This window comes from Narcine bancroftii, chromosome 1 (assembly GCF_036971445.1).
Source record: "Narcine bancroftii isolate sNarBan1 chromosome 1, sNarBan1.hap1, whole genome shotgun sequence".
Taxonomy (NCBI): domain Eukaryota; kingdom Metazoa; phylum Chordata; class Chondrichthyes; order Torpediniformes; family Narcinidae; genus Narcine; species Narcine bancroftii.
The window spans coordinates 25,848,682-25,863,889 of NC_091469.1; the positions used below are offsets into that span (position 1 = coordinate 25,848,682).

At 48.2% G+C, this 15,208-nt stretch overlaps 1 protein-coding gene across 17 annotated transcripts in view; it reads right to left on the reverse strand.

Moving 5' to 3' along the window:
• The window catches only part of tbc1d2 (TBC1 domain family, member 2), a 142,781-nt gene that overhangs the window by 58,946 nt on the left and 68,627 nt on the right, over window positions 1–15,208 (reverse strand). For all 17 annotated transcript variants that reach the window (XR_011352746.1, XR_011352736.1, XM_069922759.1 and 14 more), the window contains one exon: window positions 9,395–9,534. Coding sequence is in view for 15 of the 17 variants with exons in the window: in XM_069922759.1 (XP_069778860.1) it covers window positions 9,395–9,534 (140 nt within the window). In the remaining 2 variants the exon portion in view is untranslated. The remainder of the gene's footprint in view (window positions 1–9,394; window positions 9,535–15,208) is intronic.

The following is a 15,208-nucleotide window of genomic DNA, read 5'->3' on the forward strand; positions in this document are numbered from 1 at the left end:
ACCAGCCAGACCATCAATCAGTTCACCTTTTTGGATGCCCACCCACTTCCCTTCATAGCTGACATAGTGAATGAGATCGCCCAGTATCAGGTCTTCTCTACCATTGACTTCAAGTCAGCTTATCACCAAATCCCGATCCACCCTGAGGACCACCTGTACACGGCGTTTGAGGCTGATGGCCATCTCTACCATTTTCTGCAGGTCCCATTCGGCTTCACGAATGGAGTGTCTGTGTTCAAGAGGGAGATGGATGGCATGGTGGATGACCATAAATTGAAAGCGACATTTCTGTATTTGGACAATGTGACCATCTGCGGTCATAACTAGAAGGAACACAACGTGAACCTGCAGAAGTTCCTCGACATGGCCAAAGCCCTGAACTTGACCTATTACCAGAAGAAGTGCATGTTCCGTATTTCACGTCTGGCGATACTAGGGTACGTGGTGGAGCATTGTGTTTTTGCCCCTGATCCTGACTGTATGCACCCCCTCCTGGAACTCCCACTGCCCCAAACCTCGTCTTGAAAAGGTTCCTGAGGTCTTCTCATACTATGCCCAGTGGGTCCCGAATTATGCAGACAAGGCCCACGCCCAGTGAAGACCACCACATTTCCCCCATCGGCGGAGGCCCAGAAGGCTTTTGAGGGCATCAAAGATGTGATTGCCAAGACAGTGATGCACGCCATTTATGAATCCATCCCTTTCCAGGTGAAGACCGATGCCTCTGACTTCACTGTGGCCGCCACACTGTACCAAGCAGGTAGGCCCGTGGCATTCTTTTCCCGGACCCTTGACAAGATCATGAGGTGGAGAATCAAACTGTCCACCTTCTTTTCTTTGGCTTGGCTTCGCGGACGAAGATTTATGGAGGGGGTAAAAGTCCACGTCAGCTGCAGGCTCGTTTGTGGCTGACAAGTCCGATGCGGGACAGGCAGACACGGTTGCAGCGGCTGCAGGGGAAAATTGGTTGGTTGGGGTTGGGTGTTGGGTTTTTCCTCCTTTGCCTTTTGTCAGTGAGGTGGGCTCTGCGGTCTTCTTCAAAGGAGGTTGCTGCCCGCCAAACTGTGAGGCGCCAAGATGCACGGTTTGAGGCGTTATCAGCCCACTGGTGGTGGTCAATGTGGCAGGCACCAAGAGATTTCTTTAGGCAGTCCTTGTACCTTTTCTTTGGTGCACCTCTGTCACGGTGGCCAGTGGAGAGCTCGCCATATAACACAATCTTGGGAAGGCGATGGTCCTCCATTCTGGAGACGTGACCAATCCAGCGCAGCTGGATCTTCAGCAGCGTGGACTCGATGATGTCGACCTCTGCCATCTCGAGTACTTCGACGTTAGGGATGAAAGCGCTCCAATGGATGTTGAGGATGGAGCGGAGACAACGCTGGTGGAACCGTTCTAGGAGCCGTAGGTGATGCCGGTAGAGGACCCATGATTCGGAGCCGAACAGGAGTGTGGGTATGACAACGGCTCTGTATATGCTTATCTTTGTGAGGTTTTTCAGTTGGTTGTTTTTCCAGACTCTTTTGTGTAGTCTTCCAAAGGCGCTATTTGCCTTGGCGAGTCTGTTGTCTATCTCATTGTCGATCCTTGCATCTGATGAAATGGTGCAGCCGAGATAGGTAAACTGGTTGACCGTTTTGAGTTTTGTGTGCCCGATGGAGATGTGGGGGGGCTGGTAGTCATGGTGGGGAGCTGGCTGATGGAGGACCTCAGTTTTCTTCAGGTTGACTTCCAGGCCAAACATTTTGGCAGTTTCCGCAAAGCAGGACGTCAAGCGCTGAAGAGCTGGCTCTGAATGGGCAACTAAAGCGGCATCGTCTGCAAAGAGTAGTTCACGGACAAGTTTCTCTTGTGTCTTGGTGTGAGCTTGCAGGCGCCTCAGATTGAAGAGACTGCCATCCGTGCGGTACCGGATGTAAACAGCGTCTTCATTGTTGGGGTCTTTCATGGCTTGGTTCAGCATCATGCTGAAGAAGATTGAAAAGAGGGTTGGTGCGAGAACACAGCCTTGCTTCACGCCATTGTTAATGGAGAAGGGTTCAGAGAGCTCATTGCTGTATCTGACCCGACCTTGTTGGTTTTCGTGCAGTTGGATAATCATGTTGAGGAACGTTGGGGGACATCCGATGCGCTCTAGTATTTGCCAAAGCCCTTTCCTGCTCACGGTGTCGAAGGCTTTTGTGAGGTCAACAAAGGTGATGTAGAGTCCTTTGTTTTGTTCTCTGCACTTTTCTTGGAGCTGTCTGAGGGCAAAGACCATGTCAGTAGTTCCTCTGTTTGCGCGAAAGCCGCACTGTGATTCTGGGAGAATATTCTCGGCGACACTAGGTATTATTCTATTTAGTAGAATCCTAGCGAAGATTTTGCCTGCAATGGAGAGCAACGTGATTCCCCTGTAGTTTGAGCAGTCTGATTTCTCGCCTTTGTTTTTGTGCAGGGTGATGATGGTGGCATCACGAAGATCCTGAGGCAGTTTTCCTTGGTCCCAACAAAGCTTGAAAAACTCATGCAGTTTGGCATGCAGAGTTTTGCCGCCAGCCTTCCAGACCTCTGGGGGGATTCCATCCATACCTGCTGCTTTGCCACTTTTCAGTTGTTCGATTGCCTTATATGTCTCATCCAGGGTGAGAACCTCATCCAGCTCTAGCCTTAGGGGCTGTTGAGGGAGCTGGAGCAGGGCGGAATCTTGGACTGAGCGGTTGGCACTGAAAAGAGATTGGAAGTGTTCTGACCATCGGTTGAGGATGGAGATCTTGTCGCTGAGGAGGACTTTGCCGTCTGAGCTGCGCAGCGGGCTTTGGACTTGGGGTGAGGGGCCGTACACAGCCTTTAGAGCCTCTTATACTGGCCTGGGAAACTCAATGAGCTGCCCGATGCCCTGTCCCGGGGTACCTGCACTAATGCACAAACAGACTGCCTCTAGGCCCTCCATGATAGCCTCTGCCACTCCGGGGTCACCAGGCTCTACCACTCTGTGAGGGCCCTCAACCTCCCCTGTTCAGTGGAGGAGATTGGGAAGCTGACCCGTAATTGCTCAGTCTGTGCGGAGTGCAAGTTGCACTTCTACCAGCTGGAGAAGGCTCAACTGATTAAGGCCACTCACCCCTTCAAATCGGAATGTGTATGTAGTGCGAATCAAAAGCTTGTTGATCCAAACCAAGGCTTTTATTAACTAGAAGAGTCTGGCTAGGAGCAACCCTTTAAGACCTGCCAGTAGGCGTGGCTAAGCTCTCAGCCAATCACCACCATCCTATACCACAATTGGTGATATACACATTGGTGATAGAATCTGTACTATCACATTCTTTGAGAACTAACCCCAGGGTGCATGGAGGGCTGTAAAAAAGAAAAGGGGGGGGGGGGAAACTGGTGGGAGGTTAGGGGCTGTAATGGCCTGGGGGCCTGATCGTCCGGCGTGAGCATCATGGTGCTGGGATTGGGGTCGCTGGAGTTGTGTCACTGGCGGGCTCATTGGGTGCGGCCATCGCTTCGCTCAATTCCCCAATGGCGTTGTCGACAGGCTGGCTTGTGTTGGTGGGGTGGTGCTGATCCCTCTGTTTGAGCACGTGACCTAGGGGAGAAGGAGTTGAAGGAGGTTGGGTTGGGTGCACTGCTGGGTCCGATCCGGCTTGGGCTAGGTCCCTTACCGAGACTGTGTCCTCCCGCCCATCCAGGTACTCAATGTATGCATAATGCGGGTTCGCATGGAGCATCATCACTCAGTCAACCAAAGGGTCGTTCTTTGAGTACTGGATGTGGCGTTACAGGAGGACAGGCCCAGGAACTGTGAGCCACGCCGGCATGGTTATTCCTGATTCGGATTTCCTCGGGAAAGAGAACATCTTTTCATGGGGGGGTGACATTGGTCGTGGTGCATAGGAGAGAGCGGATTGAGGGTATTGCGCTAGTGAGCACGTTCTGCCAACGAGCGGTGGGGAGGCCTTTGGACCGGAGGACAAGTGTAACCACTTTCCAGATGGTGGCATTCTCTTTTTTGACCTGCCCATTACCGTGTGGGTTATAGCTGGTGGTCCTGCTCGAAGCAATACCACGCTCCAGAAGGTACTGCCGTAGCTCGGCGCTCATAAACAAGGACCCCCGGTCACTGTGGATGTAACTGGGGTACTCGAAGATGGCGAAGATGCTGTGCAGGGCCTCTATGACTGAGGAGGCGGTCATGTCCGAGCAGGGCACAGCGAACGGGAAGCAAGAATACTCGTTGATCACCGTAAGAATGTAGGTGTTAGGGTTGGTCGACGGTAGGGGCCCCTTGAAGTCCACGCTTAGATGTTCAAAGGGTCGGGTGGCTTTGTTGATGTGGGTGTTCTCCAGATGGAAGAAGTGGGGCTTGCACTCAGCACACACCAGGCAGGCTCGGGTCAAGGAGCGAATCTCCTTGATCGTGTAGGACAGGTTGCAAGCCTTAACAAAGTGCGTGAACCTAGTGACCCCTGGATGACAGAGCTCCTCGTGGAGTCTCTGCAGCCTGTCCAGTTGTATGTTGGTGCAAGACCCCCTGGAGAGTGCATCTGGTGGGTCATTAAGTTTACCAGGCCGGTACAGTATGTCATAATTGAAGGTGGAGAGTTCGATTCTCCACCTAGCGATCTTGTCGTTTTTGATCTTACCTTGCTGGGATTTGCTAAACTTGAAGGAGACCGCCCATTGGTCGGTCAGCAGTGTAAAGTACCTGCCAGTGAGGTAATGTCTCCAACGACGTTCTGCTTTGACTATGGCCTGGCCCTCCTTCTCGACAGAAGAGTATCGGCTCTCAGGGCCCTGGAGGGTCCTGGAGAAGGCTACTGGCCAGCTGGCCTGGTTCAAAGTGGCCGCCAGTGCAAAATCGGATGCGTCGCTCTCTACTTGGAATGGAATGGACTCGTCGATGGCGTGCAGCGTTGTAACAGCAAGGGCTCCACCGCGAATATCCGATTTGATGCAGTCGAAGGCCGCTTTGGCTTTGGTTGACGGGGAAGGAGGTGGTCTTGATGAGTGGCCATGACTTGTCGGCATAGTGTGGAACCCATTGGGCATAGTACGAAAAAGTCTGAGTGCCTTTTGGGTGTGTGGGGGGGCAAGTCTATGAGGGGATGCATGCGGTCAGGGTCTGGCATTACCACCCCGTTCTCCACCACGCAACCTAGAATTGCGAGCCAAGTGGTCTGGAAGACACACTTGTCGAAATTGTAGGTTAAGTTCAGCTGAATCGCAGTCTGAAATAATTTCTCGAGGTCCGCATCATGGTCTTGCGTGTTATGGCCACAGATGGTGACATTGTCCAGATATGGGAAAGTAGCTGTTAGCCCGTTCTGGTCTACCATCCGGTCCATTTCCCGCTGGAAAACCGCGACACCATTCGTGACCCCAAAGGGTACCCTGAGGAATTGATACAGCCATCCGTTCGTGTCGGTCTCCTCAGCGGATCGGGAGCTGGTGATAGGCCGAAAATAAGTCAATGGTGGAGAACACATGGTATTGGGCGATGTGATTCACCACATCCATGATCCGTGGAAGGGGGTACACATCCAGAAGCATGAAGCAGTTGACTGTCTGGCTGTAGTCAACAACCATCCGTGGCTTCTCCCCGTTTTTAACCACCACCACCTGAGCCCTCCAGGGACTTGAGCTGGGTTCGATAATGCCCTCGTCCAGCAGTCTGCGCACCTCACTTGTGATGAATTTTCTGTCTTCGTAATTAAACTGCTGGCTTTTGGTGGCCACTGGTATCCAGCCAGGGGTGAGGTTTGTGAAGAGTGCTGGAGGGGCGCCCGGAGGGTGGAGAGGCTACAAGTGGGGCGTCGGGGCACAGTGGCTGGTGGTGTGGGCTGTCGCTGGCAGGAGGCCTCCAAGGTGGGAAGAGACAGACAGAGAGTGGGGCATGAGGCCCCCCATAGTGCAGGGAAACAGTTCAGAACTGGCACTGAAAATCCAGTCCCAGCAATACAGGAGTGCACAGTTGGGGGAGGACTAACAGTTTAAAATCGGTAAATGTGATGCCCTGGACTTTCAGGGTCACCATTTAATACCCCTTTACCCCAGTTGAGTGTGATCTGGTCGCCAATGAAATCTTCTGGTCAATGGGGGAAATGACCAGTCCGCAACGGTGGGCCAGGTCTGGACGGATAAAACTCTTGGTTGACCCTGAGTCAAATAAGCAATTGGTATGGTGTCCATGCACTTTAATCAGTTCCATTGCTTTTGTAAGGGGATGGGGGCAGTCCTGGTCCAGGGTCACTGATGCAGAGACCTGTGTTGGGAACAGTGGAGTCTGAAGTGCACTACGTGTGCATGATGATGTTACAGCTGCAGTCATGCAATCAGGCTGGAGCTGTCAGCATCGAGGAGATGGGGCTGCTTCCTGCAGCCTGCTGGGGGTGTCGACCAGCCAACAGTAAGTGCTGGGGGTCGCTGCTTGCAGTTGGCGGTGGTGGGGCAGTCAGATGGGTAGTCGTTGGCGGTAGCGGCGGTGGGTACCTGGTTGGTAGCATTAGTAGCAGTGGTGGGTACCTGGTTGGCAGTGCCGGTGGCGATGGCAGCGTCGGTGGCGGTGGCAATGGTGGTAGCGGCGGCGGATACCTGGTCGGCAGCATCGGGTCCCTGGTCGGCAGCGTCAGGTCCCAGGTCGGCAGCATCGGGTATCGGCAGCGGCGGGTACCTGGTTGGCAGTGTCGGTAGCAGCGATGGCAGCGGTCGTTGAATTTGGGGCTTGGGCCTGGGCGCTCGTTGCTCCGTGTGGGAGGTCCAAATAGGCCAACGTCATTGCGGCAAGAGTGGGCTGTACCTTCCGCGCTCGGCGCCTGCCCCATGACATCAGGTGCTGCCGCGCGGTGGAGCCCTTGCTCTCATTGGACGAGAGCTCTGAAGAAGAGATGTTTGAATGGGAGGGTGACGGTTGGGCCTCACACGAGGCGCTGTGTTTGACGGCGGCCATTTTGGAGCGACAGACCACAGCAAAGTGGCCATTTTTAAGGCACTTCTGGCACCTGGCTTTCCTTGCTGGTCACTGGGACCTGCTGTGCTTATCCCTACCGCAGAAGTACCATTTTGGGGTCACCTCAGCCAGTGTAGCGGTGGCCAACAGGCTGTCAGTGGGCTGTGGGGTAGTAGGGTTGAGGGAGGACATCCTACTCACTTCATAGCATGGTGTCCAGCCCTGAGAGTAAGCGTCCATACTTAAGACCACATCCTCCATTGTCTCTGCGATCCGGATCACGTCCTCTAGGTTTTCTCCCCTGTGCTTTAGCAGGCGTTGCCTCACCTCATTCGATTGGACCCCGGCCATGTAAGCATCCCGGATGAGATCGTCAGTGGTCTCAGCAGCAGTTCTGTCTGAGCAGGCACAGGATCTGCCCAGTGCCCTTAGTGCTTGGCTATAAGCTCTACAGGACTCACTGGCAGTTGCCTCCTTGTCGCTAGTTTGTACCGGGCGTAGACCCTGTTTACCTGTTGCTCGTAGAGTCCTTTCAACACCTTCATGGCTGCGGCATAAGTGGCTGCGTCCTGGATGCTCTCATAGACTCTCGGGCACACCATAGACATCAATACTAGTAGTCGATGGCCATCCTCCTCCACGGCAGGGTCAGAGAGTTGTAGGTAAGCTTCGAAACACCTCACCCAGTGCTTAAAGTAATTCGAATCTGTAGCCGACTGCTGGTCGATGTTGAGGCGTTCCGATCGCAGCATACACTCCATCCCTTGAAAACTTACTAGTTAATAAAACTGTAGTGCACGTCGAAAGAATCAAAAGCTTGTTGATCCAAACCAAGGCTTTTTATTAACAAGAAGACTGGAGCGTATCACATGTAGGTCAACCAGTCCAGAATGATCTGGGTCTTGCTAGGAGCAACCCTTTAAGACCTGCATACTATCACAGTGTACTTCCTCAACATCGTGGATGAGTACTCACACTTCCTATTCACTATTGTCCGATATGTCCACACCCACGGTCATTAAAGTTCTCCGCAACCTCTTCACCATGTTCGGATACCCCAGCTACATTCACAGTGATCGGGGGTTCTCATTCATGAGTGAGGAGTTGTGCCAATATTTCCTGTCCAAGGGCATAACCAAAAGCAGAACCACCAGCTATAACCCCCACAGAAACGGGCAGGTGGAAAGGGAGAAAGGCATAATCTGGGGACAGTCCTCTTGGCCCTCAAGTCAAAAGGGATGCCTGTCTCCCAGTCCTTCTGGAAGCTCTACATGCCACCTGATCCCTACTAAGTACAGCTACGAATGCCACCCCAGATGAGAAACTGTTCTCCTTCCCCAGGAGGTCGGTCAGGAACCACGCTGCCAGTCTGGCTGACGACCCCAGGGCTGGTACTACTCTGCAGGCATATTAGAAACCACAAGGCAGACTTGCTGGTCGAGGAGGTGCACCTCCTACATGGGAACCCCAATACGCCCATGTGCACTACCAGGATGGGCGGGAAGTCACGATATCCATCCAGGACCTGGCTCATGCAAGGGCTCCATTAACAGAGGTGCACTCAGGAGCCCTACCCACCAACCAGCCGGTCCCTTGTATCTTGTTGACAAACGAGTGCTCGAACCCACCACCACTATCCTCAGGCCTTCATCCACACCACCCCTGCAACCACAAACTGAACCCCAAACACCCTCACGCCCCCTCCCCCAAACTGGTTCGGGCTAATACAGCTCAGTTCCTGGATATTCAGCCCGCGATACAGGTCACCGCCCCGCAGGAGCAGGCAACTACATGACTGGAGCTGCGGCAATCACAGCAGTGGATGAATCCACCGGACCAGCTTGATCTGTGAACTGTAAAAGACTGAACGAACAGTAACAATGGACTCCGTTGCGCTTTACTATCTAAAAATAAAGGGTGAATGTGGTGGAACACGGCATTGTACAGGCTGGTCCGCCTCCGTCTCTAACTCCTCCCCGTAAGATTCCTGAACAAAGGATGAACCACCCTAGTCTCCTCCCTTCAAACCATCCTTGGAACTGGGCCAGCAGCATGTGAAGACATGCCTGTGTTTCAGGTTATTAAAGTCTAATATGTCACTTCAATATGTCTGCTTGTAGTTATTGATCGTGCAACACCCCAAAAACTTAATCTATTTCTTTAGAATGAAACACTTTTGGAGCTGAATTTGGGATCAGACTCACCTGCTCCCATCTCTTCAGGATCTGTGGCATTGATAGTTTCAACATTTAGTGACCCTACTTGCACTCGAATATGACATTAAATAAAACAATATTCAAATCAGCTTTCAAAGAAAAACTAAGTAATGATCAAGTCCCCAGGTTAAAATGGTGAAATCTAGTAAAACAAATAGGCTTGGTCAATATTAGTGCCTGGAATTGCTCTCATTTCTCCTCCCCAACCCCCCCCCCCCCCCCCACCCCAACTTCCATGTAGCCCTACCTGATGTATCTGCTTCTTTGGGCAGCGAAGGACTTTCACTTATTTCACTTGCTGCCTGGTTGGTTTCTTCACAAATTGTCCGATTTTCCCTTAACGGCTTACTCCCGTAAAATTGAAACACAGTTTTTGAACCAAAGTTTCTGTGCGAAGAGAGGGGACAGTAGTGGAGATTGTGGGGGTGGGAGGAAAGAGGAATAGAGCAAAAACACCACAAGAATGGAATCATAACAGTACACAACTTAGTGTGAACAAACTGTTCCTGCAGCATTATTACCAAATATTACAGAAAACTGAATTGGCCTAATGATGGTTCAAACAAGCACATTGTGAAATCAAAATCCAAGCACATTAACATCACATTTTATAATCTCCAGACACAATGCAAGTCGTCTTCTGTAAAGATTCTGAATGCTTTAAACCTTTTCCAAATTTCATCGCATACGACATTGCATTGGCTTAATCCTGAAAGTTTAGATTGTTATTAAAACCAAACTAAAAACTCAAAGAGTCAACAGAGGAACTGCCCCACAGCAGTGTTTAAACACCACACAAGCCTGCACCTCTTCATTTTTCATCAAGCATTTTATCCCACCTCTCACTCGTGTTTTTTCTGTTTCCCCTCAAGGCGATTTGTCTCAACCATTCTGTGCGATAGTGAATTCTACATTCTGAACACTTTCTGGGCAATGTTGTTTCTCTCAAGTTTCCAACTTATTTTACCGGTGGCTAACTTGCATTATCTTGAATTATTTAGATACATTTTTCCAAGACTAACAAAAACTGATGAAGTCCAATAGAAAACACAAAAGTCTACAGACTCCATAATTGAAGTAAAAACACATTCCTGGAGAAACTCAGCAGGTCAAACAGCGTAATTTATATATCAAAGATAAAGATACATAACCAACATTTCAGACTTGAGCCCTTCATCGAGGTATGAGCAATGTATGGGGGCACCTGCCTGTATTTTCCTCTAACCTTGATGAAGGGCTCAAGCCTGAAATATTGGTAATGGACAGTAAAACCCCTGGTATCCGGAATTCAAGTAACCAGCAGTCTCAAGCAAAGGGTGGGGGGTGGGGGGGAATAAAAGGGAAAATATATTTAAAAACTAAAATAAATTAGAATAAAATGAAAAGGTAAAATTACACAAGTTTAAAATTGTAAAAGTAAATGGTCTCTGAAGTAGCACACAAACCTTTGGGAGCAAATATTCAACCAGTGGAGTGCCTTGGTCGTGCTTTGTGTGTAACAGCAATGGTTTCACCCAAGATGAAGAGTTGGTTGATGCTGCCTCCTTATCCCCACTTAGTAAGAGTCACCCCAGTCAGAAGCTTTATCTGCAAACTTGGGGGGGGGGGGGGGGGTGGTAATTATCTACAATCCTATTGCTCATCCTTTGGGTGGCTCCGTGGAGGGGAAGGAACCTGAGATGCAGCAGCGGTTAAATGTTTTCCAAGACTGTGACTGGAAATAAGGTAAAATGCTTTAAAGTTTATATATTCATGCAAGTGAAATTTGTTCAGTGCAAGTACTAATTCATATATATTTGTCTTTTAAACTGTTTATTCTTAATGCAGGTGACCAGAAAATACACTTATCCGACATCTAGCAATTCTGATAGGTGTCAGATACCAGGGGTTTTACAGTATCTTTATCTTTACTATATAAAGTTCACTGTTTGACTTGCTGAGTTTCTCCAATATTGCATTTGTCCAATAGAAACAGTTTATTTTGGTTCCAAATTCTCTTAAACCTTTTGTTTGGCTAATATCTATTGATCCTATTTAAAATTATTTAAAGCACTGAAGGCTTCCTAATCGTATTAGGGGTTTGGACCTGGAGCTCACTTGCTCATGGTTTGTAATTGAGTTTATGCAGCTGTAGAGGGCTGAAGGCGAATCTATGGACATTCAGTATTTCTGAAGGGACTCTCTTTTGCTTCTTTTTCTCCAACTGTTAAGGGTGCTGGGCAATGATCATGGCAACTCTTTGTTTGTCTTATGGCAGACAAAAGTTTTTTTTAATTTTTTTATTTTTCACACTATGAACCATACTGACCAAAATACACACAGACATTTCCCTCTTGAATATACACAGTGTCATTTTCTCCCCTTTTTCCTCCCCTCCCTTCCCTCCCTCCTTCACCCCCACTCCCCATTCACTCAACGTTCAATCTATACGATACATTAAACCCGTTAAACAACGTCGTCACACAATGAAAGTAAACAAGAAATTTGTGTCTTCTACTTTTACATACTGGGTCAGTTCATTTTGTCATCTTCTCCTTCTGTCATTTTAGGTGGTAGAGGTCCGCGGTAGGACTTCTCTATTGTGTTCCATGTACGGTTCCCAAATTTGTTCGAATACTGTGATGTTATTTCTTAAATTATATGTTATTTTTTCCAATGGAATACATTTATTAATTTCTATGTACCATTGCTGTATTCTCAGGCCATCTTCTAATTTCCAGGTTGACATAATACATTTTTTTGCTACAGCTAAGGCTATCATTATAAATCTTTTTTGTGCTCCATCCAAATCAAGTCCAAGTTCTCTATTTCCTATATTACTTAGAAGAAAGATCTCTGGATTTTTTGGTATGTTGCTTTTTGTGATTTTATTTAATACCTGGTTTAGATCTTCCCAAAGTTTGAAGTGTATCATGTACATTACGTTTTTAGTATTTTATTATGTGACAATAAAAGGAAGCTTTAAATGAGCCAGTATGTTTTTTTGTGAGTGAGTGAGTGAGACTGTTTTCCAAGAGGAGCTTTTCTTTTCTTGCCCAATTGTGGATATTTAGCCTGGTCTATCCAAAAATCAGAATTTTCTTTTTATCCCTTCCTAAGTCAGACGTTAGAGATAAGAATCAGAACTTATTGTCATGAACATGTCACAAAATTTGTTGTTTTGTGGCAGCATCACAATGCAAACATATGTATAAACCATCTTACAAAATAAATAAAAATAGAGCAAGAAAACGTAAGGCAGTATCTGTGGTTCATTGTTCATTCAGGAATCTGATGGCAGAGGGGAAGAAGCTGTCCTTGTGCCGCTGAGTGCTCGTCTTCAGGCTCCTGTACCTTTTTCCTGATGGTAACAGACTGAAGGGGGCATGGCCTGGGTAGTAAGGGTCCTTGAGGATAGAGGTTGCTTTCTGAAGATACCATCTCCTGTAGATGTCCTTGATGGAGTGAAGACTGGTGCTCGTGATGTCACAGACCGAGTTAACAATCCTCTGGAGCTTGTTTGAGCTCAATTACTTCATCCATTTTGCTGCCAACTTTCACCCCATCCTCAAATTCCCTTGGTCCATCTCTAGCAGTGCTCTCCCTTTCCTCAATCTTTCTGTCTCCATCTTAGGAGACAAGCTCTCGATAGACATCTTCATAAACCCACCAATTCCCATAGCTACTTCAACTACACCTCTTCCTACCATGTCCCCTGTATGGATTCCATTTTATTCTCTCAATTCCTTCATCTCTGTTGCATCTGTACGCAAGAAGAAGACTTCCATGCCAGATCAGAGATGTCCACCTTCTTCAAACAACATGGCTTTTCCTCTACCACCATCAACTTGGCACTCTCCTGCAGTATCCTCCATTAACCATACATATCTTGTCCCCCTCCCCCTATGCAGAACAAGGACAGAATTCCTCTTGTTCTCACCTATCACCCCACCAGACTCCGCATCCAACATATCCTCCTCCGCCATCTCTGCCACCGACTATGTGATCCCACCACGAGGCACATATTCCCCTCTCCACCTTCCACAGGGACTACTTCCTCCATGACTCCCTTGTCCATTCCTCCCCTCCCCACCAATTTTACCCCTGTGACTGCAGGAGATGCTCCACTTGCACCCAGACCTCCTCCCTCACCACTATTAGGGGCCCCAAACAGTCCTTCCAAGTGAAGCAACATTTCATTTGTGAATCTACAGGGATCATTATGGCATCTGGTGCTCCCATTGTAGTCTCCTCTACATCGGAGAGACTAGAAACAGACTGGGAGATCGCTTTGTTGAGCATCTCGGCTGTCCACCACAATAGTGTGGATCTCTATTGTGTTCCATGTACGGATCCCAAATTTGTTCGAATACTGTGATGTTATTTCTTAAATTAATATCTGTCCACCCATTTCAATTCTCCATTCCATTCCCTTGCTGACATGTCTGTCCATGGTCTTGTACTCAGTGCTGAATTAAGGTATTGCGGGGCCAGTAGCATATATTTTAAAGGGGCTTTAAATTGTGCCAGCTGGCACATGTGCAGTGAGCGGCAAGTGTGATGACAGCACAAAGACGAGGTCAGAGGAACCAATTTTGGGCCATTACTACTATTTTATACTGTAACTCCTCATTGGTTCGATCTGACCTTATTGACTTCAGTAGAAAAAAAAGCTGCTCACATCCCCAAGAGATTATTGTGGCTAATAATTAAGAAATCATAGCACACCTCCTGGAATAACCAGTCCACAAACTTGCCTCCAACTGCAATGAGTCTGCATCTTTTTTTAAGTTTTGGAAAGTATCATGTTATTGGTTTTCCTGTCTTGTTATGCTACATAATTATCCTGTTCATTGCAAACAACTTTTCACCACTGTGTCTTCCAGGTAATCAGAAACCAGTGAGACAGTACACCAATGAGCCAAAACTTGAACAATTTGTTGCCATAAAGAATCTCCCACATTAAAACAAAACTTACAGTGGATGGCTCAATGCGGGACCAATGGTCATCTTCATTACCCATAATTCCCCATGCAGCTGGAACCACTCTGTGTTTCCCTGGAGCTGGTAGAGTGGTACGTTCGCTACAATGTTAATCTGGCCCTGCATAGTCTGCCAGACTGAGACCATCTCATCTTCTGACTGGGAACCCTCCAACCGGATGGCATTAATATCGACTTCTCTGGCTTTCATTAATTTCCCCCCCCCACCCCACTTCTTACCCCATCACCTTTCTCTATCTCCATCTCTCTATTCCATTTCCTTTTGCACATACATCAATTCTTACCGCATCCCTCATCATATCCAATTTACCTTTTGCTGGTCTCAATTCCTCCCCCAGCCAGCATTGTTAGAATTCTGAAATTTTGAGATTTCCTGCTTTGGGCTTATTCCTTGAAGAAGGCCTCAGGCCAGAAATGTCAGCAATATATCTTTGTCTCCTGTCGACGTTGAACATACTGGTTGAGTTCCTGAAGCATTTTGGTGTGTTTTTACAACAATCACAGCGTCTGCAGACTTTCATGTTTCACAGAGTTTTTTTTTCTAGTCATGAGCACCTTCATACCAGACAGTGATGCAATCAGCTGGAACGTTCTTCACAGAATATCTGTAGAAGTTTGAGAATCTTTAGTAATATTCCAAATCTCGTCAAACTCCTCAAAGTATAGCTGCTGGTGAGCTTTCTGTGTGATTGCATCAACATGGAGGTTCCAGAACAGATCCACAGAGATGATGACACCCAGGAATTTGAAGTTCTTGACCCTCTCCACTGCTGACTTCTCAATGAGGACTGCTCGTGTTCTCCTGATTTCCTCCTGAAATCCACAATCATTCTCTTGGTTTTGCTAACATTGAGTGCAGGTTGTTATGACACCACTCAACTAGCTGATCTATCTCTGTCCTGTATGCTTCCTCATTGTCATCTGTGATTCTGCCGACAACCGTGGTGTCATTGGCAAATTTATAGATAGCATTGGAATTGTGCCTGGCCACACAATCATAGCTGTAGTGCCATGGGTTAGACATGCATCCTTGAGGTGTGCCTGTGTTTATCTTCAGTGAGGAGAAGATGTTGTTTCCT